The sequence below is a fragment of the Sceloporus occidentalis genome, unplaced genomic scaffold (assembly GCF_023333645.1).
Source record: "Sceloporus occidentalis isolate IW3139 unplaced genomic scaffold, rSceOcc1.0.p SCAF_214, whole genome shotgun sequence".
Classification (NCBI taxonomy): Eukaryota; Metazoa; Chordata; class Lepidosauria; order Squamata; family Phrynosomatidae; genus Sceloporus; species Sceloporus occidentalis.
Window position 1 is genome coordinate 540,771 of NW_028317194.1, and position 23,358 is coordinate 564,128.

The following is a 23,358-nucleotide window of genomic DNA, read 5'->3' on the forward strand; positions in this document are numbered from 1 at the left end:
AGCAACAAGAAACCACAAAATATCTTAATACATTTCTCCCTGGTTTCCGGCCCCGCCGGCCAAGGTCCCTGCGTTAGAACCTCGGAACTTCCCATGGGAAATAAAAGAGAACAACAAATATTTACAATTCGCTGTTTCTTATCAAGACTGAAAAATGCAGGACACGGCAGTCTCCCTGCCACCCATAGCACGGTCCTTTCTTTTGATCCCGATTAAATATTGAGTTTGGGGTAATAATAATGCGGGCCCCATTATTCTTCTTAATGCCCCACCCAGTTACACAAATACAAATAGGGTATAAAGGCACAGCCTGGGTACAGCCCCACCTCTAGCCACACCCCTAGAACAAAACTGCCCCTCTCTGGTCATGTGACATATCGAGGGGTATTTATTTAGCACCCAGATGCAGATAATCCTAAAACCCCGGCCAGACAAACCCCCCCCCCCGCTCACCGTTCCTCAAAGCAGCACGTGCGCGGCTCCGTGATTCATTCGCTCGGTTTTGGAGCCCGCGCCAGACAATCCGCGATCATCACAAACTATTCGAGGACAAAAGCACACGATTTGCCAGTTTCATTGTAAACAGTCCCTGCGCGCTTATTTCAAGCCTTTTTACAAAGAAAGCAAATAAAAGCTCCCCCCGGGAGAATCGCTTTATATCGGCTGCCTGCAAGTACTACTACCCTAATGATCCATCTACATACCCAGACTCCCCCCGGTCATCAGCGTGCGCGTCACCGGAGACCCCCAGGGAATGAATCCCCCTTTACTGTCACAGCGCTGCATAGTATATTATATCGGCTACAATGTATCTTCACCAAACAAACAAAAGTAAACAAAAAGTATCCCCGAGTCTGTGTATCATTCACAAGTATCTGCTGCGTATTTAGAGGTAACGTAAGGAAGTTTTGTTTTACTGATGGGGTAGTATATAAGTGGAACAGCCTCCCAGCAGAGGTGGTAGAGGGTAATACAGCGAGGGGATTAAACACGCATGGGATAGACATACGGCTCCTGAATCTAAGACGAGACCAACGACTGATTAACGTTTGAGTCGTTACAGCAGGAGAAACGGGCGACTAGACGGGGGCCGGATGGGGCCGATCTGCCAGCAGATTCTGGGTTTCTATGTGATTAAGATGGGGCTGATTTAAATCTTTTAATATAAGACAACTGAAAATCGTGTGTGCCCCTTGGTATGACATCATAATCCTGTGTCTGATTGGCAGACAAAAACATGAGTCTTAAAATATACTGATATTGGGTTTTTTAATATAATTTAATATTTTGAGGATTTTTTTTAGCTTCCGGTGCACAGCACTTAATTTTTATTATCGCGCTATAATATCTGCTGTCCGCGCATGGATCTGTACTGGCGTTCTGCGTGTTTCCATAGCGACAGCACGCCCAAACTGCTTTCATAGCGAATGCCTTTAACATAGAGAACGCCCCGGAATCTCCATCTAAATTCTTGAGGACGGGACCGCTGAGCCCCAGGAAATTAATTTTCAGAGCACACTGCCAGCAGCGGGGATCGTACAGCCGCCGGGCGCAAGACGGAATTTATATGAAAAAAACAAATATACCCCTTTCTGTGCATCAGTCACGATCTATGGAACATGCGCCATGAGCCGCGGCATCTTACAGGGACTATTTACTGCCCAACCCCCCCCCCCCCGGAGAAGAATGTATACATTCTTTAAAAACTAAAAGGAAAAATTAGGAATTTCAGATAGAAGCTGCAGCCCTGCTGCAGCAGCTGCTCCTCCTCCATGGACTGGCAGTTCTTGCCATTGATTGGTCGGTTTAGCCAATTAGTGTCAGGAAAGCCCTTCCATTTAAATCAATGGGAGCATTTTTGGCCCACGGTGTTCCCTGATGGGGGAGGGGCAAACGCATATGGGGGGGTATCCATCAATCTGAAAGGTGGGCACTTGAACGCTGCAGCATTTCCTTGATGACCTCTCCGCAGGAAGTTGCTTTTAACCCCTTTGGCATAAAACGATATCCACGTTTCTTTAATTTTTTAGAATAAAACGATATTTTTATTTAATTTTTTGCAGAGTTAATGTTTTCTCCCCAATGCCTGGTAATTTATTATAACGAAGGTTTAATACGACATGAATCGAGCCGGCGGTATACTCGGCACTCTCTCAGTACGGTAAAGATTTACGGCTGCGACTGAACACAGAATATCGGGGCCGCCGCTGCCAAAAATAGGACTTTTCACTAAAAAGCATTTTAAGCAAAAAGGATGTAATATAAAGTCATTTACAGTTTATTTCCAGCTACTTCAGGTTCTTCCTTCCTATATGTGAGAATTCATTTACGAGCCACAAGCCTCTCGCTGTATTACCCTCTACCACTTCTGCTGGGAGGCTGTTCCACGTATCTACTTCCTTCCATTCCACCTCAGCCTCTGACCCTCTAGCGTTAGATTCCGGTCTTTCGTTCTTTCATTTCAGTTTTGCCGCTTTCTAGAATCGCATTTTTTCCCCCAAACTCCTAATTTTTGTTTCTTGAGATCATTAAGAAATGGCTTCCGCCGCGTCTGTTATTTCTTTTTTTTTTTACCCCCCGGTTGCCGTCGGTAACCCGGATTACTCACACATTACCTGCGGTGGATCGTAGCCTCTTATGAGTCGACAGCTTTGTAATCCCGACAGACCTCGTAAACGCAGCGCGGCATTCTGGGAATCTTCCTATAAATCACTTTCCACTTAATGCGATTCTTGTCTTTAACTCAATTTGCACCGCAAAGAAAAAGCAAACACTTCATTTCCACCCCAAAATAAAGTTAATGATTTTATGCTGGAAAGGGGCACTTAATACAGTAACTAAAAGATTATTAAAGGGACAGTAGAGCTGAGCAACCACTCTCATACCCGACGCTGTATACAGTAATATAACCCCCCCAGCGCTGTATACAGTAATATAACCCCCAGCGCTGTATACAGTAATATAACCCCCAGCGCTGTATACAGTAATATAACCCCCAGCGCTGTATACAGTAATATAACCCCCCAGCACTGTATACAGTAATATAACCCCCCAGCGCTGTATACAGTAATATAACCCCCAGCGCTGTATACAGTAATATAACCCCCAGCACTGTATACAGTAATATACCCCCCCAGCGCTGTATACAGTAATATAACCCCCCAGCACTGTATACAGTAATATAACCCCCCAGCGCTGTATACAGTAATATACACCCCAGCGCTGTATACAGTAATATAACCCCCAGCGCTGTATACAGTAATATAACCCCCAGCGCTGTATACAGTAATATAACCCCCAGCGCTGTATACAGTAATATAACCCCCCGACGCTGTATACAGTAATATAACCCCCAGCGCTGTATACAGTAATATAACCCCCCGACGCTGTATACAGTAATAACCCCCAGCACTGTATACAGTAATATAACCCCCAGCGCTGTATACAGTAATATAACCCGCCAGCACTGTATACAGTAATATAACCCCCCAGCACTGTATACAGTAATATACACCCCAGCGCTGTATACAGTAATATAACCCCCCAGCGCTGTATACAGTAATAACCCCCAGCGCTGTATACAGTAATATAACCCCCAGCGCTGTATACCATAATATAACCCCTCCAGCGCTGTATACAGTAATAACCCCCAGTACTGTATACAGTAATATAACCCCCAGCGCTGTATACAGTAATATAACCCCCCCAGCGCTGTATACAGCAATGCTAATGAAGTCTGTTCCTCTAAAGACTTTCATTAGTCAGAGAGTCCGGCTGGGTGATTAAGACTGAGCCATTCTATTGTTCCCCACAGGCAGTATGATAAGGAGTCGGGGGGTTTAGTAGATCGGAGATCAGATAACAGAGCGAGAATCATACAAACGGCTGATATGCAGCTGCCGGAAAACATTATATTATGGGGGCAAAAACTACAACTGGGGTAAAAAAGAAAGCAGCGCAATATTCTGAAAAATATATTCTTAAAAAAAAAAAAAAAGGAGTTGGCCGGAGTTCCCGTTTATGTTACCAGCAGAAGCCAAAGGGTCTAACACGATGAGGTTAGAGATTGTGTCAGCCTTGTGCCTGATTGTAAAGATTTCATTGTAGCCCAAACACTTCCAAAAAAAACAGGCAAACCTTCGCCGCGCCGGTGATGAATGGGCCTTTTGTGACGATCTTGTTTTTTCTAAACGTTGCCTTCAGTAAAAACAGCCCCACGGTGACATCAATAAATAAACCTTCCGCAGCGTTTCATTGGCGATTTTGATGAATTTTTCCCACACTATAAATTTCAGAGCAGACGGAATTTCAAAATCACGTCGCAAACATTTTATCTGCGGTCTTCAAACAAGTCTGGGACGGGAGCCGTACCTGCCTAACAATAGGGTATTGATGACTTATTGACGCTAATGTTATAGAAAATTTATATATATATATATATATATATTCCTGTGCAAAGACAGGGTCCGATCGGGGAGGGTGGGTTTCTCTTCAAAAGCCACCTTGCTGGAGGCAATTAATCAATTACCCTTAATGGGTGAACTTGTTTTGGGAAGTCCCTCTGTTCAGATAGGTTGGGAGCCATTCAACTTGGGGAACCTATCTATCCAGTCTGATAGGACCTCTCTTTGGTACATCGACTCAAGAGTTCTTCTCGATACTAATTGTAACAAACGTGGTCGTCAAAGACCTTAGAAGGTTACATAACAACATTGTGTCTATAACCAGCTACATCATCCTGACCACGCCAGGCCAGAAAAGTCAGGCGCATGCACTTGGTTAGCTTCAAAGCGAAAATTAGCCAGGCCGGTCGAGATTATTGGACCACCAAAGGCTAGACATGTCTTTGACTGTTCCAAGGCACACCTGCTACTTTGGCTTTGGTTTTACCGAAACCATACAAAAGTATGGACATGTAGCACAGTTATTAGAACATTAATGCCGTGGCAATGCCTTCCGTGATGGGAGAACATGCGTTGGGCTTCATGCTGGACAGTTGGTGTTATCCTATATACATTGTATTAATTGGGAATTTGTCTCTTTTGTTTCCAGAAGCGGAAAGACGAAGATAATTCGAGGTGTTTGGAAATTCCATCCGTAGAACAATGACTTTTGTTAGGATCAGCCTCTTTCTCCTTGCCGTGTCTCTATGGAGCAGCGATGGGAGCAAGGCACAGGAATTTGAGAACAGCGAAGGTACGGAACAGGAATTTATTTACATGAACAGGGAGAAACGAGCGGCGGAAACGCAGGACAAATGCACCTACACTTTCATCGTGCCCCAGCAAAAAGTCACCGGGGCCATCTGCGTCAACTCCAAGGAGCCCGAAACGGTTTTCGAAAGCCGGCTGCACAAGCAAGAGATAGAGGTTCTCAACAGCGAGCTTCTCAAGCAGAAGCGCCAGATCGAGGCCTTGCAGCAGCTGGTGGAGGTGGACGGCGGCATCGTCAACGAGGTCAAACTCTTACGCAAAGAGAGCCGCAACATGAACTCCAGGGTGACGCAGCTCTACATGCAGCTCCTCCACGAAATTATCAGGAAGAGGGACAACGCTCTGGAGCTCTCTCAGCTAGAGAACAAGGTTCTAAACCAAACGGCCGAAATGTTGCAGCTCACTAACAAGTACAAGGACCTAGAACACAAATATCAACATTTAGCCTCCTTGGCGAGTAACCAGTCAATAGTTATCACACAGCTGGAAGAACAGTGTCGGAAGTTGCCCCAGACCAAGCCGATCCCTCAACCTCCACCCCAACAACCACCCAACAAGGTATTCCAGCCCCCAAACTACAACCGCATCAACAACCAGATATCTACCAATGAGATTCAAGGAGATCAGAATTTAAAGGTCCTTCCGCATCCCCTCCCCACCATGCCAACAGTCACCAGCATCCCGACATCAACAGACAAGCCGTCCGGTGAGTAACTCATGTGTGTGTCTGTAAAACGACCCAAGGATTGTCTAAATGGTATTTAAGTAAGAATCATGGGAAAGAGCCGCGTTCCAATGCTAGGTTCTAAAAAGATGTTCTGGTCCCTGAAGTACGAGAGTTTAATGACAAGGTTCCGAAGAAGTCATTGTTCCTTGTGTGTGATTAATGACTAATTATGGGAAAGGAAAATATATTAGTGGATGAAGGTCAGGGTAGCCAGAGAAGAGTCAGAGTGAAGCTTAGGAATGAACCCAGAACCAAGGTAAGGAGTAAAGAAATATCTTCTAGCTTCCATTCCAGATTCAGAGTGAGTGCGGACCTGGGAATTAGCAATGTATACAGAGAAGCCAATGAGGTATATGGAAATCTGGAACAAACAGTGATTGTAAGCTCCTAGGGCCAGGTCCTCTACTCCTTCTGTACCAGTATATGCCTCAATACCTTAATCTTATTGTCAATTTTGTATATTGTCAATTTTAATGTTATTGCTGATTTTCACTGCCTGTAGTGTAATAGCACTATAGCATTAATATATAGACGGGGGGGCAGAAGCATGACATAACGGTCTGAAATACTCCAAATACTTCCAATACTTTGACTGTCACAAACGAGGCATGGACTGGTTGCCTCGGGCATGTTATTGGCTGCAATGGGTTAGTGTGACTGTCGGGCTGACTGGCAGAGCTGCTACCAACGCTCAGACATGGGGGTTATTTTGAGGGATTTTCAGACACAGGTTGGACAATACCCTATTTTGTCCATACCCAATACCACACTAACAGCCTGACATGTCCCTACCCTAAAAATGAGTCCCTGCTTATCTCACAGGTGATGAGAGAAATACTTAACCACGGCTGGTGGTCTTTCCACCAAGGAGATGCTTCTGACATCATACTAGGATACATTGTAGCAAACACGACCGCACTTGCAATGGGCTGAGTGAGACCTTCTAATCGAGATGGCTAGTTGTCAAACATCGTACTTCTGAGCGTCAGACACGGAAGCCTTAAAAACGGGCACCTGGCTGTAATACAGTTTGACGAATGGAGACTTAGCAGGAGGATTTACCATTACCAGGTCCCACGGAGAATTTTCCATTATCCTTACGGATAACGCAAGAGGAAAACATTCTTCTCAGCTTGTTGAGAAGACAAACATCGGTCGCAAGGAACCAACCGGAGTTCAAAATTAATTAGACAACGTAATTATACTCTAAGTAGCGAGGCGAGGATCTTGGCAGAAACTGTTAAAAAAGAGGGGTAAGTATTTATTTCTTAAGTAAACGGTCACAGTATTTTAAGTGCACTTAGTGTTTCTGATGGCTCTCGCTGCTAGCGTTTAGCAGGTAAAGCCTTTTCTGTGCTTCTACCTCCTACAAAGTAAAAGACTCGCTGCCCAGCCGTCCACGAGGGAAAGCAGAACGATCAGCATCTTAAGACGTCTCTCTCCTGTAAGACAGTCTTGGGGGCAGCAAAATCGGACGATAAGGTTACGCGTGACATTTACACACATGTAGGACTCCATACCGGACCTTTAAACATTCACATGAAGCTCATCAGAATAATCAGACAAAATAATGTGGCCCCTACATTTTTATGGCTGGGGTCTATAATCCTTGGTGCTTAATCGCTACATAAAGTCGAACACTCAGCACACACGCAAACATTATACACACGTGATGAATTCCCCAGATGTGTTATGTAGTCGTTTGGAACGCGTGACGCTCTTCGGCACCTTGAGCTCACATTCCCCCCCCCCGTTCGCACGCCGCCTTCATCTCTCCATTCCATCGAGCGGCAGGATTTGTTTTGTTACCTCCATAGAAACCCCGACGCAGGAATGTTCTGAAACCTTCTCAGGTACGGTCCTGGCCTCCAAAAAGGTAAAACGTTTGGGTCGCGGCCAAATTCGCGCACACTCTCGAAATAAATGGGAGACGTGCGAGAGCAGACCCAGAGCGGGCAGGCAACGGGAGATGTCTGCAAACACTACGCCTACCAAGGAGACGAGAAATATTTCATAAAAAGGATATATTTCACATGCATTACTTCTCATCACTTCACAGAAAGAAGTGAGTGACATCATCTCAACAAATCATGGCAAAATGATGCATATCTTACATGTGTCCCTATTAAATTAGTCTCTCTTTGTGCCCCAAACCCATGTGCCCCTCTCTTTCCTCCCCCCCAATGCCCCTCTCTCTCCTCCCCTGATGCCCCTCTTTTCTCCCCTGTTGCCCCTCTTTTCTAGGAGGTCAGAATGTTTGCTGGGTATGAGGGGATCGCAGGGTTCTACAGCCCTAAAAGCCCCGATAATGTGTATAGAAACAGCAGGGAACGGCTTTATAAACTAAACGGGGTAAATAAAGCCCATTATTCTTCTAAAGGCCTCACCCAGTAACACAAATACCCAGAAATAGGGCACAAAGTCCCCTAAAAAGTCTGGAGAAAGCTCCGCCCCATACATGCCTCTAGCCACCCCCCCCCAAAACATATAATCAACGGGTTAAATTATATGAACGTGTTGGTCAGGAAAAGCCCAAGCAGTATTCCCACACTATATCCTGCACCTGTGTCCTCTCGGGGATACATTTCTGCACATGTGGATACAATGTAACGGGTAACACGGAACAAAACATCAACGCCCGCATTCGGTTCTGTGAGGTCACCCTGCGGAGGCCGAACGACAGATGTTATTCTGCCAAACAGCAGCCCGGGGCCGAGAGCCAAAACTGTGCAATGGATTTCCTGGCCGAACAGATGCAAAGCAGCCAAAACGCAATTAAACAGAGCCGCCCTTATCGCGTTAATTTCATGCCTTAACCCATTCCCTGCCAAATCTCAGGCCACAGTATGTGTCTGGGAAGGTGAAATCCATTCTGAAGAAGGGAGGTGACATCGCATAAAAATAGGAGATTAAGGGAAATGTAATATTCTTTATTTTTAATATTTTGTGCTTTAATAAAGAAACAGTTTTTAACAGTAAACCACCCGGCGTCTCTACTTGAATTTGGATACGGAGGAAAATATTTAATTGCAGTGAGCCAAATCTCTCCAGTGGCATAAACTTAGCGAGACACGGAGCTTTCTGTAGCCTAAAAGCCTGTGGGAGGGTAGAAGGGCTGTGGCCCTAAGGTGCTGACCATAAGCTGAGGAACACCTGGAGGGTCATACATTTTAGGATTATTTGCAAAGCAACCTAAAAATCTTCACATCAATGCTAATGAAGTCCGTTCCTCCATAGACTTCCAGTAGTCAGAGTCCCATCAGGTGATTAAGACTGAGCCATTCTATTGTTCCCCACAGGCAGTATGATAAGGAGTCGGGGGGGGGGGTTGTAGATCGGGGATCAGATAACAGAGCGAGAATCATACAAATGGCTGATATGCAGCTGCCTGAAAACATTATATTATGGGGCAAAAACTACAACTGGGGTAAAAAGGGAAACAGAGCGATATTTATGAAAACCTATTTTAAATTTCCTTCTTAAATGTAAAGTTGCTCCCTCCAGTTTAATCAGAACAGACTTCAGGAATCTGCTGAATGGTCACGGCTGAAATTGAATATTTTTTGGTAATGTTTTTTTAATGATTTGGAAACAAAAACCCAAATTTTAACAAATTGAGCTACAACTGTTTCCATTTTTGTTTCCGATACCCATTCAGCCGGGGTGGCAGATATCAAGCGGCCGCTCGCTGCGGTATTACGCTGACCGACTTCCCTGCGTGTTTCACGTGATCCATGGAAACCTGACCTTTCTAATCTCTAATGAATCCCGGGACGTCCATGCCTTCTGGACGCTCGGCTTTGGAGGCACAGAAAAGAGTTTTGTCCTTCTGACTCCCGGCCGCGTCGTCGACCATAAAGGCGGCTTCTGTTTCCAAAGGCCGCCTATCAACGCACAATCTTTAAACGTTTACTTCTTAAAAGGAAATAATCGCTTGCGAGGGAAGCAGACGACAAGCTGCTTGCGTTTCCTTTATTTCAAAGGGAAAATACATCATTATCCTGGTAGTTTTTTTTGTTTTTTTTTCCAAGAGAAACTTCCCAAAAAATTCACCGAAAACCAAGAAAAAGCATGAAAATTCTAAAGAATAAAACATGTGTTAAATATATATTATTGCCCAGTAAAGTTTAACGCAAACATCTTTTTTTTCTCATTATAAAAAATAATTTTAAAATGTTTTTTAAAATTATCTGAATTTTTTATTCCTTTCCAACGAACAAATATGTCCAGCTGCGTCTTTTTATTATTTTTCCAGAAGCGCAACAGTAACTGGGCTTGTGTTCTACATCATGGATTCATTTAGCGATTAAACCGAGCGGCTTGTTGGGGGGGTTCACATGCCCGGGGGGGGGGACTGAAGTAACCGAGACGATGGAATTAATGCCCTTCCTCTGATCAGACGAGAAACGTCGGAAATACCTCCTGCGGGTTTTTTCGCATATATTTCCATAATAATATTATCCATTTGCATTATTAGGGCATTTGGGCTCACCTGCAGAAATGGTATTTTCAGCACAAAAAGCCATTTTTTATAATAGGCAAAAATTAAATAAAACAAAAAAATAAATAATAATAATAATTAGTATTTTTGCTAGATTACCAGAAAAGTCCCATCTGTAAGGACTCATTGGTGGGCCAGGGGTCTGAGATTCAGTTATAATTAAATATAATTATTATTATTAATTATAATTATTTTTTATTAATAATACAGCCGTTATAAAATGTCACCGGTGGGCAGCAGCCTCAGGTCGGGACTGTCTTGCATACAAAGGAAAGTGTAAGAAATTGTTACAATAAGTAACTAAATAGTAACAAAGTTGTTACAAAGTTGCATTCACCCCCAAAAACCGGATGGATGTGAGGCTGCTGGCTTTTTAGGAGGTTTTGGGACTTTATAGGTAGGGATTTTGCTGTATAACGTGATTCAGACCGTCTGCCCGGAGGGTCCGAGGCTAAAATTAGTTCTGCGGCAGGAACTCGCTCCTCCGTGGAAAAGAACATTATTAGTGGTTTGTTCTGTTCGTTTACGGGTGTCTGTACCCGCACCTTGATTCATTTTGCGATGTTTTTTCTGGCGCGAGCTCGGACTTTCCATGGGGCCGTTCTGCTAAACTCTGTAATTTCAGGAATCGCCTGTAGTTTCTGCAAAGTGGCCGGGCGCACGTGGGGCAAAGAATGGGATATTTCCCAAAATACTCACGCGGCTTCCTGCTATCCCTGCGAAAAGCAGAGTTTGCCAGCAGATCGGCCCCATCCGGCCCGTCTAGTCTGCCGGGTTTTCCTGGTGTAAAGACTCAAACCTTAACCAGTTCTTGGTTGTGGGCCATATGCCAATGCATGTTTAGATCCCCTCTACCGTTTCTGCTGGGAGGCTGTTCCGCTTATCTACTACCCTTTTACGGTGTTTATTTTTCTAGGAGGTCCGTACAATTCTCAGCAGGACTCTGTATTTAACTTGGTTGTTTGAATGTTTAATAAAGTGGATTTATTGTTGTTATTATTATTACGGACACACCTGCTTTCCGTATTGTTTTTGGATAAGACATGGCGGCTGACTCCTTTTTGCTTGCTCTCAGGTCCATGGAAAGATTGTCTGCAGGCCATGGAGGACGGGCACGACACGAGCACCATTTACCTAGTAAAGCCCGAGAACACAAACAGACTGATGCAGGTGTGGTGTGACCAGAGGCACGACCCCGGCGGCTGGACCGTCATCCAGAGACGCCTGGACGGGTCTGTTAACTTCTTCAGGAACTGGGAGACTTATAAAGTAAGTGATAACTGATACGAGAATGGCCATGGTGGCAGCGCCGACCCCGGCATCATGGGCATCCTTAGAAAATCTAGTTTTTTAGTTCAGACAATGAGTACACGGCACACCTTTTCAGCAGGGGTGGTGGGATTAATACAGAACAAAAGTTCTACCTAAACCAAACTAGTCTGGCCAATTGGGTGCAGTAATTGGAGATGCTGCTAATCATGTAGTGAAAGGTCATAAATTAGGAAAATGGGTTTTCAGTTGGGGGCCCATTTTAAAAATCAGAGAGAGCTGAATCATCCCAAGAGCCACTGGATCTACACATATGATACAGATGTGTACTTCTTCTAATGCATATCGAAGGGTTCACCCAATGAGCGACGAGGACATCTTTGTTCACTGGAGACCTCCTAAGGGGCAGCTTGGCGATAAGACTCCTAGAAATGGTCCTTACAGCGTAGAGCGTGAAACCGCGTTAAGACGACTTCTGTTTATCTCCGTGTAGCAAGGCTTCGGCAACATCGACGGAGAATACTGGCTGGGTCTCGAGAACATCTACTGGTTGACCAACCAGGCCAACTACAAGCTGCTCGTCACCATGGAGGACTGGTCGGGGCGCAAAGTATTTGCAGAGTACGCCAGCTTCCGACTGGAGCCGGAGAGCGAGTACTACAAGCTGAGGCTGGGCCGGTATAACGGCAACGCCGGAGACTCCTTCACCTGGCACAACGGCAAGCAGTTCACCACACTGGACAGGGACCACGACGTTTACTCAGGTAAGGGCCAAGAACACGCAGGTAGAATGAGAAGCACCTGTACCCCGGTGCACCAACATGGTATAGAATGCAGTCCGCAGGTTACAAAGTTACAAACTGGAACGTTCTAAAATGTATCAACAACTTCATACGCACTTTAACCGGTTGGTCTGTTGGCCTCTTTCGTTCACTATGCATTCCTCTTCCAGGTAACTGCGCTCATTACCAGAAGGGGGGATGGTGGTACAACGCGTGCGCCCACTCCAACCTCAACGGCGTCTGGTACCGAGGAGGACACTACAGGAGCCGCTATCAAGACGGCGTCTACTGGGCGGAATTCCGAGGCGGCTCGTACTCTTTAAAGAAGGTGGTTATGATGATCAGGCCCAATCCGAACACTTTTCACTGAAAATAAACTCAACCCGTCACGCGAAAAGGAAAGACCCTTTCAGTGCTGGTACTATTGTACGACCGGTACTGGAAGGGCTTGAGGACCGTGTCTTCTACTAGAGCTGCACAGACTTGTCCGTGAACGCCGTACACTTTCTGACATTTCCGCGAAGGCGCGTCCATCGCGCTTCCTCCGACAAACCGGGATCGCCGAATATATCTCTCTACTACAAACCATTCATTAAATCAGAACCAGTTTACAGAACCACCGGCCACTGGTGGAGGGGGGTAACTATCGACAATGCCCCGCTAGGTCTATGTTCAACGTACTATAAAGTAGAATGTACAACAATAGAATGTAGCATTACTCTTTGGGTTACAACGACACAGGAGAAAACATCCAATGACAGCTTAGAACTGAAATGCGGAAACTCGTATAAATGTCTATTTTTCAGATTTTTAAAAGAAATAGATTTTATTTCTCACATTTACCCCCAAATAGTAAAAAGAGGGCCTGTCAGGACAGTGAGACAAAAGACAGATTTCCAACCGATGGGTTTGTGAGATGGTGAGATGGTTATGGTACAGCAGGTAAGCGGTTTAATACCCGGACTGGGGGGGGGGGGCAAGTACCCTTTACCTGCCCCAATGGAGAACTGGACCCCCATAGTTGACACCAACAGTAAATCCTCTCATGAGGTTGGGTTTTGGGAAGAGCTGGGATATGGAATAGCTGGTGAAGCTGCACACCATTCATGGAGAGCTGATCAATGTATCAGAATTCCAGCTGTCAGCGATTAAATCATTTCCCGTTATATCAATATTTGAACAGGTTGTTTTTTTTTTGTAGAAGTTTGATCTCAAAGTGCTTTAAATCTCATTGTACTGTATCTTTATGTTAGCCCAATGAACGTGACCTCTGATACACATGTACCTTTATCAGGGAAGGACACCTCGCGCTTTAAACCAAACACCCTACCTGTACAGTATTTAGAGATTTATGTAAATATATATTTTTGCAGTCAAAACACACACACCATTATTCTCCGTATTCACAAATGTTAGTCACTCTTGCAAGTTATTTTTCCGGTTGCCATGGCGAAATGACCTGGCCCCTGCTATCCACCTTTGCAGGCAAATGATGGGTGGCGAATATTGGGAACATTAAAAGTTTTCCAGGTCCTTAAATACGCAAAAAGAGTCAAAAAAGAAAAACAGAAACCCTACTTAAAGACACAATTGGATATACAAAGGGCTCCTTTGACCATTGGCCTCTATGTGAAAACTCTGCTGAAGCTCAGCCATAAGATGCAGTAATAATAACTAGTTCGGCAAACATAATATATGTAACATATACGGTCCTTTTTAGTATAAAAAAATAAATAGGTTCAGATCCCTATTTTAATGGAAATCCCTCTTTTTTTTGTTACCCTATTTTGCACATTGAAAGGCAGATTCAATTGAGAAATAATAAGGAAAAAAAATCTAACATTGGACAAAATTTGGAAAATAATCTTTTCTGTTTTGTATCTGATATGTTGGACAGCTTGAGGCTCTGATTTGGTACAATTTTTTTTTTGTAAAACTGAATCCTGCGTTCAAATCCTCTGTGTTTTTAAAACCACGATACATTTTCCGGAAGAAAATAATGTTTTAGAGTAGTGTAAAGATTTGTTTTTCTTAAAAAAAAAAAAAAAAAAAAAAAAAAGGCAATAACAGAAAAGTACTATTCCCACCATTTTGGCAATTTTATGCTGGTTTTTTTTTTTTAAATAAAGTACGAAAAAAATAAAAAAAAATTCTTGCTTTTAATTTGTGTTTTTGTTGATAATTCTTAAGGTTTAGAGCTCCAAGGTGAGAAATGGCTGGGAGTCAGGAGATCGAAGGAGAAACTTCCTGTAATAATATATTATTATTATTATTATTAATACTATTAGCATTCAGAGACTATTAAAAGGTTAATGAATGGCGAGAAACGATCTCTCTGCTGTAATAGTTCGCACGTGGTAATTAATCGGAACGTTCACGTTGGTCTCGGATTACGATGGAGGTGGAGAAGTTCTAATAACAGTAGGTGACTTGGACCGGTCTCTGCCCGAGACGAGACTGTCGATTCATCGGAATATTCCAGTCCTGGAATAAGTAGCGTTATCCTGTCTCCAGAAACGTATCGGGTGACTTTCAAAGCCTACTGTGTTCATCCCTAAAGGGCCACTTACCAAGTTCCTTGACAGCTGGGATTTTCCTAGAAGGAACGGGAAGATTTATGCCGAGGTTCTCAGTAGTCAACCGGAGAACAGAAGATGCTTTAATGGAGTCCGCGAAGACGCCGTAGGGCATGTTTCCAATTAAGAGCGTTTTCAAGACCTCCCAATCTATACAAAAATAGCGGCGATTTCCTATAATTGATGAGACCACTCAGCCAACCTCAAACCCTCAATCTTACAGAGCAATATTGGCTGGAAATGACAACAAATTATAGAATTATTATTTTCTTTTATTTATATAGCGCCAACAATTTACGCAGTCATGGCCAACCGGTTAAGTGGTCGCTGTGTCCCATTAAGCGTTTACCTTTTCATCCCCATCCCTTCCTTCGAGCAAAGAATCATTTCTATTCAAAAGTCACAGAGAAGACCTTGTTATAATGAGCTATAAAAGTGTTTTATTGGCAGGGAGAGCGGAATCTCTAATTGCACCCAGAGTTATTGCTTTTCATCCTATAATATTGTACAGAAAACCGTTTATTGGGTTACGGTCGTAAGTTATATTGCCGTTGGATTCATCCGGCCGGGTTGGCTAAGGATACGGTTATTAAGGTCTCTGATTGCTAAAAAACAACTTTAAAACAAACAAAACAAAGAAAATTATGGGTCACGGAGAACATCCCCGCGAGGCTGGCGCAAGCCAAGCATTCGGGACCCGGCAAGAAGACGCGGAACCCAAGACAGAAAGGCTAAGACTAACCAAACGTGGCTCTGTCAGCAGTCTTCGGACTATGATATCAAAGGGCTTTCTAGCAACACAGAGTTAAAATATGACAATCCCACCATCCAAGACTTTGATTCGGTTCCCAGAATTTCTGTTTGGCTTCTTACTCTACCAAACGGAGAATCAAGTTCCCAACTAACAGCTTGTATACAGCAAGAGGAAGATGCTGAACTTTCCTTTCATCCGGCAAATGTTTAGGCTAACGTCGCCGGGGTACATATACCGAGATATTCTATCACGTGAAGTGCCTCTCCGGAGAAGAACCTTTCATAAGTTAAGGTTCAAGCCATTTTTTTTTATAAAAAAAAAAATTTGATTTGTAATAAACCTACACTTTAAATAAAAAAAAGAAATAGAAATTGTATTAATATTAATAATAATAATAATATATCCCGCATAAAACTTTCATTACAACAAGCTGTGGATTCTTCCAACAGAGCCTATATATCCTGGATCGGGGCAGATTTGGCCCACTTTTAAACCCAGGACATCTCGTAATAACCCTGAGAGAAAGCTTCTGCATCCAAGTCTTCTTAGATCAGAGGAAAGGAGATTTCGCCTTCTGTAAATAAATCAAATTGTTAAAGTCAAGGACTTTAAATGATCAGAGAGTCAGAGATCTGTATTTTGTGTTACCAGTTAATATAACTTTGCGAGGCTGGATGACGGCACTAAGAAGAAGCAGCTGCTCAGGGAGATTATATATATATATATATATATATATATATATATATATATATATATATATATATATATATATACACAGATACAGAAATTCTCAAATCTGGGAAATTAGCAAAATTTGGGATTTTGTGCATTTTCAGTCCCACCTATGAAACTTTAAGTATTAACATTCACTTGGAAGTAGGAAGTTAAGTTTTAATAAGTATATAGAATTTGACAATTAATAATTCTAGAATAACCTTGGCTTATACAATGTATCGTGCATGCAGAGAGGAGCCAATGGGAGATGGAATCGTTGCCCTGCCCGTCTCCCATTGGCTGTTCGGTGTTCCAATTGAGAGCATGGACATTAACATAGATTTAGATATCTAAGAAGAGCCTCTTTACAATACTCTGCGATAGACGATATCATTTCAAAGCGTTTCCCCAAAACATGTATACTAAGCTAGAAACATTGAGTGTTTTCAGATGAAGAAGTTGATGGAATGTTGCGTGTTCGTTGTTTGTTCTTTGTTACATCGTACAAAATATCGCCAAGACACGAAATCTGACAAGCGTCAGACCCGCGTGGAAACAGATGTCAAGCTCGGATTAAACGTGAAATGTGTTTTGTTCTGGAAAGTTCTGCAGGACAAGACTCCTACGAGACCCCCACGAGCCGCAGGGAATGAGCAGCCTGACTTGGAAAGGAGCCGAGCGTCTTTGTTCTGCTGTCATAAATAAGATCTTTTGAGCTGTGAATTGCAGATACGATGTATCAGGCCGTAGCCATTTTTTTCATTGGCAACAACACGCAAGAGTGAGTTCATCAAATGAAGATTTGGACATCAATAACATCTGTGGCTGGAAAAAAGGCAACTTATCAAGATGAAATCATTCGTTACGCTGACACGTATAATCTCGTTTTCTACGTCCTGAATGGAGAACTTGTACCTACAGCGGGGAAAACACGTTTCTTTCAACAGGGACACCAGGTCACAACAAATCCTTCTCCGCAGAGCTTTTCAATACGAAACCACGCCCTCAAATCCCAAAATCACCAAAAAGAATAAATCCGTCCTGACGATTTACGACAAATCTACGACAGCTCCGGCGCTCACACAAGAGAAAACCCCCAAAACCTGCAATTATCTGCTGTTTTGGAAATCAATCCCCGTCCAAAATGTATAATTTACGGGACAGGGGTTACCGCGGTTCTGCTGATGTAAGGGTTTTCCTACCGGCCTCAGAAACAAGAAGCTGTCATTTGGCAGAAACCCTTAACAAAACCTTTACCACTTTTTGGCCTTCTTAGGCGTTTGAAGTCTACAGAAACCCTTCATTTAGACGGGGGGGGGGGGGGGGGGACATCAGTAGAATCCCACGACTTCTTCGAGACAGTAAAGGAGGTCGTACACCAACCGCATCATTTTTTTCTTAATGGTTTTCTGCATGTTCTGCATGGAACTTCTCAGCAGTTGTCAACCTTGTTGGTTTTGCTTGGGCCTGACCTGGCCGACATCTCAACAGGATGGAGGTCCAACCATCATACCAAGTTCACATTAAGAAGACAAGGAAGGGACAGCCTGGCAGAGTGGGGTAGACTGTTGGTGATTATGCTACAATGTGGCTGATGCCATCTCTTGTTATATTTAAGAAGGAGAAGCTGATGAAAGCCTTAGGTCTGTAGGTAGAACGAGTGAACGCCGACATGAAGCAACGGTCCCGACGCAACAATTAGGTTTCATGAGTTCTACAATATAATGGTACTTGCATAGGAAGATATTTGCGAGAATTCCCGGCCGTGTTACAAACAACGGGGTTAATACGAGGATCACAGAGCCTTTATTGCATTGATCAGGCGTTTCTGAAGAACCAGCTTCTGCCGGCCACCTACCTAAGTAAGGGATGGTCGGGACCATCTTCAGACTCCGGATATATTCCCGCGTTCTCTTGTAATTATCCTCTTTGGAAAGCAGGTAATCGAGCTTCTCAAACGTTGTTTTGTCCTTCCGGTTCAAAAGCTACAAGAGACATCGAGAGAAACAGTTATTAAAGTGTCATGGAATCCGCTCGATGACATCACAAAAATAACCCACTGATGTAAACCGATATCTTAATAATCAGTCTGGTCTTAAAGGGACAATCGACGTCGGAGAGTCACCCGCTGCTAGAACAAGGACTTCTGCCAGGAATCATTGATCATTTTATTAAAAAAAGCTCTCTTACGTAAAAAAAGGTGACTATTTTTGGCCAATCGTCACCATTAAATACACATTTATTTTTCATTAAAAAGCACGCAATTTTATGCATCCTTCCAATAAATGCGATTCTTCCATATAAAGTAAATAGGATTACATAACATTTCCATGACATATTTAAGAGAATGTTCTGTTTCACTAAAGCCCATTTCTATCCTTGTAAAATTGTGTAATGTTGTCGACAGTAACGCTTTATTCAAATTTAATCATAAAACACTTATTTATGTGCAATAAACATGCAAGAAAAAAGCTGAATTTCTAAAGTATTTTAATGATTTTTTTTCTGTTTTATCTGTTTGCAAATATTTGTTTTAGAACATTTTTTTTTTTTTTTAGTATTTTGGCAAAAATATCACAGACATATATCCAAGTAACAGTCCGATCACAGATACACAAACACTTTTGAATTAATGGAAAACATATTATTTCTCCCCACCCTCAACTAATTTCCCAAACTATTAAATCACAAACGACAGATGAGACATAATAACCAGCGTCAAAGAATTTTTATATAAACCAGTGTTTTGATGCCTAATATTTAAATTATAGGGTTTTCCTCTAGAATACATTAGATTAAATACATTTCATCACATAAAATCAGAAAATTAGATGAAAAAAAAAATAAAAAAAAAATATATATATATTCTAAAGCTGCTGTTCCACTAAAAAAAATAACTGCACCCCCATTGTATTCTTTCCGTGGAACGTACAACCACAGAAGTTTACGAATGTTTCTGTTTCCACGGCAACGACCTATCAGTGCCTGCTTTTGTGTCACATGACAATTAAGGATTGCCAGCAAAAATTATGAATGAGGCGACATTTTGTTTGATTAAATAATTTTTTTTAGGGGTGAGGGATTGGGAATTCAACCGTTAGAAGAGGGATGGTTCTACTGCGGCATTTAGTTAGAAAATGTTTAATCTGGCAGCGTAGGTGGGACGGCAGATTTAAGTTTTGCCTAAAAAAAGAATTTTGCTCCCCAATTAACACCTCGGAGGCCAGGTTTCCTAGGAATGTCTGGCTGTAACATGTGATATTTGGGTATTTGTACATGGAGCTCGGGTCTTCGTTACACGTTACAAACACGTGCCGAGGAGAGAGAGAAAAGCTCAATAGCAGAACGGAAAATTGAACTTTCTGTCACTGCCTCAGCTTTTGGCTCTGCCGGCCTGCTAAGCCTTAAAAATGCGTCTACACGCCTAAAAATGTTCTTAGACAAAAATGTACAGAACTCGACAAGATTTATAAAAATACCCGATTGGGGAACGCAGGGCCAGAAGTGCTCAGAGAAGAGCGACGGCCGCTGGCTTTTCAGTGAACAAAAAGGATATAAAACGTCCAAAGAAAAAAGGGCGAAAAAAAGACAAAAAGTTCCACTGATGAAAGGATGAAAACGGAATATTTTACATTCCACGTCAGTGTTTGTCATCAAACAGAAAATAGACGTCCAGGGTTAAGAGTTTGTCAACATGAACTTCTCCTGAAAAGGTCCTTCTGCTGGATATAAGACCCGAGCTGGGAGCAAACGGGCCGGTTAACCCAATGCGTGCCGCAGAGGCGAGAGATTCTTAAATTCAGCTTCTGTGAATCACTTTAAATCTGCTACTTAGTTCAGTTTATTCCAGTTGTAGAGGTCGGACTCTCCGACTAATGAAAGTGTATGGGGAACGGACTTCATTAGCATTGCCACAAAGCATCAGCTCAGTGTGGTGATTGGGCAGGGAAAGTCACCCAAAATATCACATGACTGACAGCTCCAGATCTACAGATAAAAGGGAGTTTATTGGAACAAAATGAGATAAAACCAGGTTTTTGTCACCGACTGACATCACTGTATACAGGGCTGGGGGTTATTAATGCATACAGCGCTGGGGTTTCTGATCAAGGAAATGTGCCAGGGCAGAATCCTCATCACTCCTCGCGGAATCAGACTATCATACGGTCAGCGGTTGATAAGGCTGCGTATGGAGCGAGCCGGGGAGAGGACACGTGTAACTCCTGCTACAGTCAAAGTCTTCCCGCCGCCAAACATCAAAATATAAAATCCTGCGGCTTCCACAATTAAATTATACAACGCAGCAAAGACCAATTTTCCAATTTGTGGGAAATTAAACAAAAGCCCCAGATATTTCCGCGAGGCTCATTAGAAACGGGGTTTTTCCATGTTGTGTTATTAGCCGAGGAACCCTATAATAAAACGCACTGGAGGTTTTGCGTGCAGTCACGCTATAGAAGCAGAACACGGTCGCCGTCTCTTATTCCTGATTATATATCCATGCGGACGAGCCCAAACTTGGGGTAATTTCAGAGCATTTTTCCAGCACAATGCGGAGGTCTGTAATTGAGAAGCTGGAAATTCGTTTAAATTCAATAATAAATACAAAAAAAAAAAATTAAATCCGCTCGCTGGAAGAGCCTGAAAATAAAAATATTTGGGGTTTTCTTTTCAAGCGGGCAATAAACATCATTTATATCACCAACAAAGCTCTCAGTATTTGCGTCGTCCAAACAGAAATTATTTATCCTTTTTCTTTTTTGTACAAATTTTAGATCGAAAAATATATCTCAAAAAGCAGTTTATGCGAGCCAAAGATGTCTTTAATAAACTCCATATGCTACATTGTGACAGCTTATTGGTGTATTAAGATTGTTTAAGGAGAAACAGTGAGAGGCGACTTCTAACGTTTAAAAACTTCCAAAACTGTATAATATTAGTGAACCAACACCCATAATTCTTAATTTTAAATGGAAAAATATTTCATTTTTCCTAATGGGAAGCAAGAACTAAAAAGTAAAATTAAGCAAACAGATCCTAGTTGATCTGTCATTTTATTCTTTCCTCTGAAGGTTTAATCACATTAAAACAATGAAGCTTTTAAGAAACATTTTTAGTTTCTATGGCAACCGCTTATCAGTGGCTGAATTTGTGTCACGTGATAATTAAGTGTTCCCAACAAAAATGATGGAAACATTTGACATGATTGAAGAATTATTTCTGAGGAGTTCAAATGATGCATTTAGTTATAAAATTGTTCCCCATAAGATTATTTTACCTATATTTTTTTTAATACAAAACTATAATTTTTTACATTTTCAAAAGGGAGTGGATGAAAAAAAACACAGAATGTGTTCTTTGAAGGATAATAATCAGCAAGTTGCAAGAAAGGCTTTATGTGGTCAACGTGGCAGGAGATAAAATGAAAAAAATGTTTTATGGTACAAAAAATGCTATAAAAATTAATCCTGCTTTAAGCCCCTTAGAGCCTCTGGGCAAAGATACAAATATTTAAACACAACCAATAAAATGAAGATGTGGACACATTTTACCAATACTAGCGTAATAGGCTGTGGGAAAAGAAGGGTTCTTCTGTTAACTTTTTCTCCCTATCCTGCCTCCAATTCCCAGTTCTCCATCCAGCTGCCATTGACCGTTCTTCTTTCCTACATCTTCCATCCAGCCTCCAACGGCCAGCCTCATTTCTCCGTCTTCCATCCAGCCTCCAACGGCCAGCCTCATTTCTCCGTCTTCCATCCACCCGCCAACGGCCAGCCAACTTTCTTTACCTTCCATCCAGTCTGTCGTCCAGCCACCAATGCCCATTTCCATCTTGGCACCAATTGCTAGGCCCTCTTCTCTGTCTTCCATGAAGCCACCAATGACCAGCCTCCTTTTACTGTCTTCTGTCATGCCTCATTTCTATATCTTCCAACCAACCTCTTTTCTATGTTCTTTGCCCTATTTCCAATACCCATATTCCCCTTTATGCAGCTCTCCTCCCTCCAGTGCTTGCCCTGTCCTCCATGTGCTCCCATCCTGTCTACCACATCCACCACACTGTGTCCTATCCAGCCTCCGATTGCCACCCTTCTCTCTCCTATTTCTCCCTCTCAAGCCCATCATGTCTACAAAATCGACTTAGTCATCCTTCTAGCCTTAAAAACCCACCTGTTGTCCACGTCCGCCAACCTTTCTTCTTCAGATACCGCCCAATTAGAACGCGGTCTTACAAGATCTCATTGCGGAAACTACTTTAAACTCATCTATACAGCGAGACCTTGATATTACAAACCACAAATCTAATTTGTATTCCACATAAACCTAAGTTTGACCCCAAACAGCCCCATAGCAACGAGTGGTCTTCCCACAGGCCCTTTGGCTCAGTGGCTGGAGAAAACGATAATTCGATTCCAAAGTGTATTCTTTTCTAAGGAAAAGTCCCGGATAATTCCCCGATCGCGTAACCTTTAAACTCAATACCTTGCATCTAAATAAGCAGATTTATTACAAAGAAAAATCAACATACAAATTCTATTTCCTTCCAACGACGAAGCTTCTGGTGCTTGTTAAAAAAACTGGCAAAAACTTATCTAGAATTCGATTTCCTTCCAAAACAGTTTCAACATTTAGAAGAAAAACAATGAAGTGATTTAACTCTTTGGCTTAATTTTTGCTCGCGCAGACGTTGACAGCTCTCAAAATGGCTGCGTTTCCAGGGCTAAAAGGGATGGCTGTGAGAACGGACAGGTGAAGGGTTGCCAAGACCCATGGTATTCGTCAGTCGAACTTGGTTTGATGTGCTTCCACGTGGCGCTCCTT

The 23,358-nt window shown here is 42.7% G+C and overlaps 2 protein-coding genes across 6 annotated transcripts in view; one reads left to right on the plus strand and one right to left on the minus strand.

The window, feature by feature from the left end:
• The window catches only part of LOC149277434 (ras-specific guanine nucleotide-releasing factor RalGPS1-like), a 103,026-nt gene that overhangs the window by 57,246 nt on the left and 22,422 nt on the right, over positions 1 to 23,358 (minus strand). For all 5 annotated transcript variants that reach the window (XM_089502859.1, XM_089502858.1, XM_089502857.1 and 2 more), the window contains exon 7: positions 18,395 to 18,521. In XM_089502859.1, coding sequence (XP_089358985.1) covers positions 18,395 to 18,521 — 127 coding nt within the window. The remainder of the gene's footprint in view (positions 1 to 18,394; positions 18,522 to 23,358) is intronic.
• Positions 5,106 to 12,862, plus strand: LOC149277435 (angiopoietin-related protein 2-like). The gene is made up of 4 exons (XM_089502871.1): positions 5,106 to 5,919; positions 11,517 to 11,710; positions 12,204 to 12,474; positions 12,663 to 12,862. Exons 1-4 carry the CDS (start codon positions 5,106 to 5,108, stop codon positions 12,860 to 12,862), a joined length of 1,479 nt encoding a protein of 492 aa, XP_089358997.1.

Excerpts from the sequence above, each read along its gene's own strand:
- LOC149277435 (XM_089502871.1), top strand. The coding sequence starts at position 5,106 with ATGACTTTTGTTAGGATCAGCCTCTTTCTCCTTGCCGTGTCTCTATGG. Across the intron at positions 5,920-11,516 it reads ATCAACAGACAAGCCGTCCG|GTCCATGGAAAGATTGTCTG; the intron begins GTGAGTAACTCA and ends GCTTGCTCTCAG. Across the intron at positions 11,711-12,203 it reads GGAACTGGGAGACTTATAAA|CAAGGCTTCGGCAACATCGA; the intron begins GTAAGTGATAAC and ends ATCTCCGTGTAG.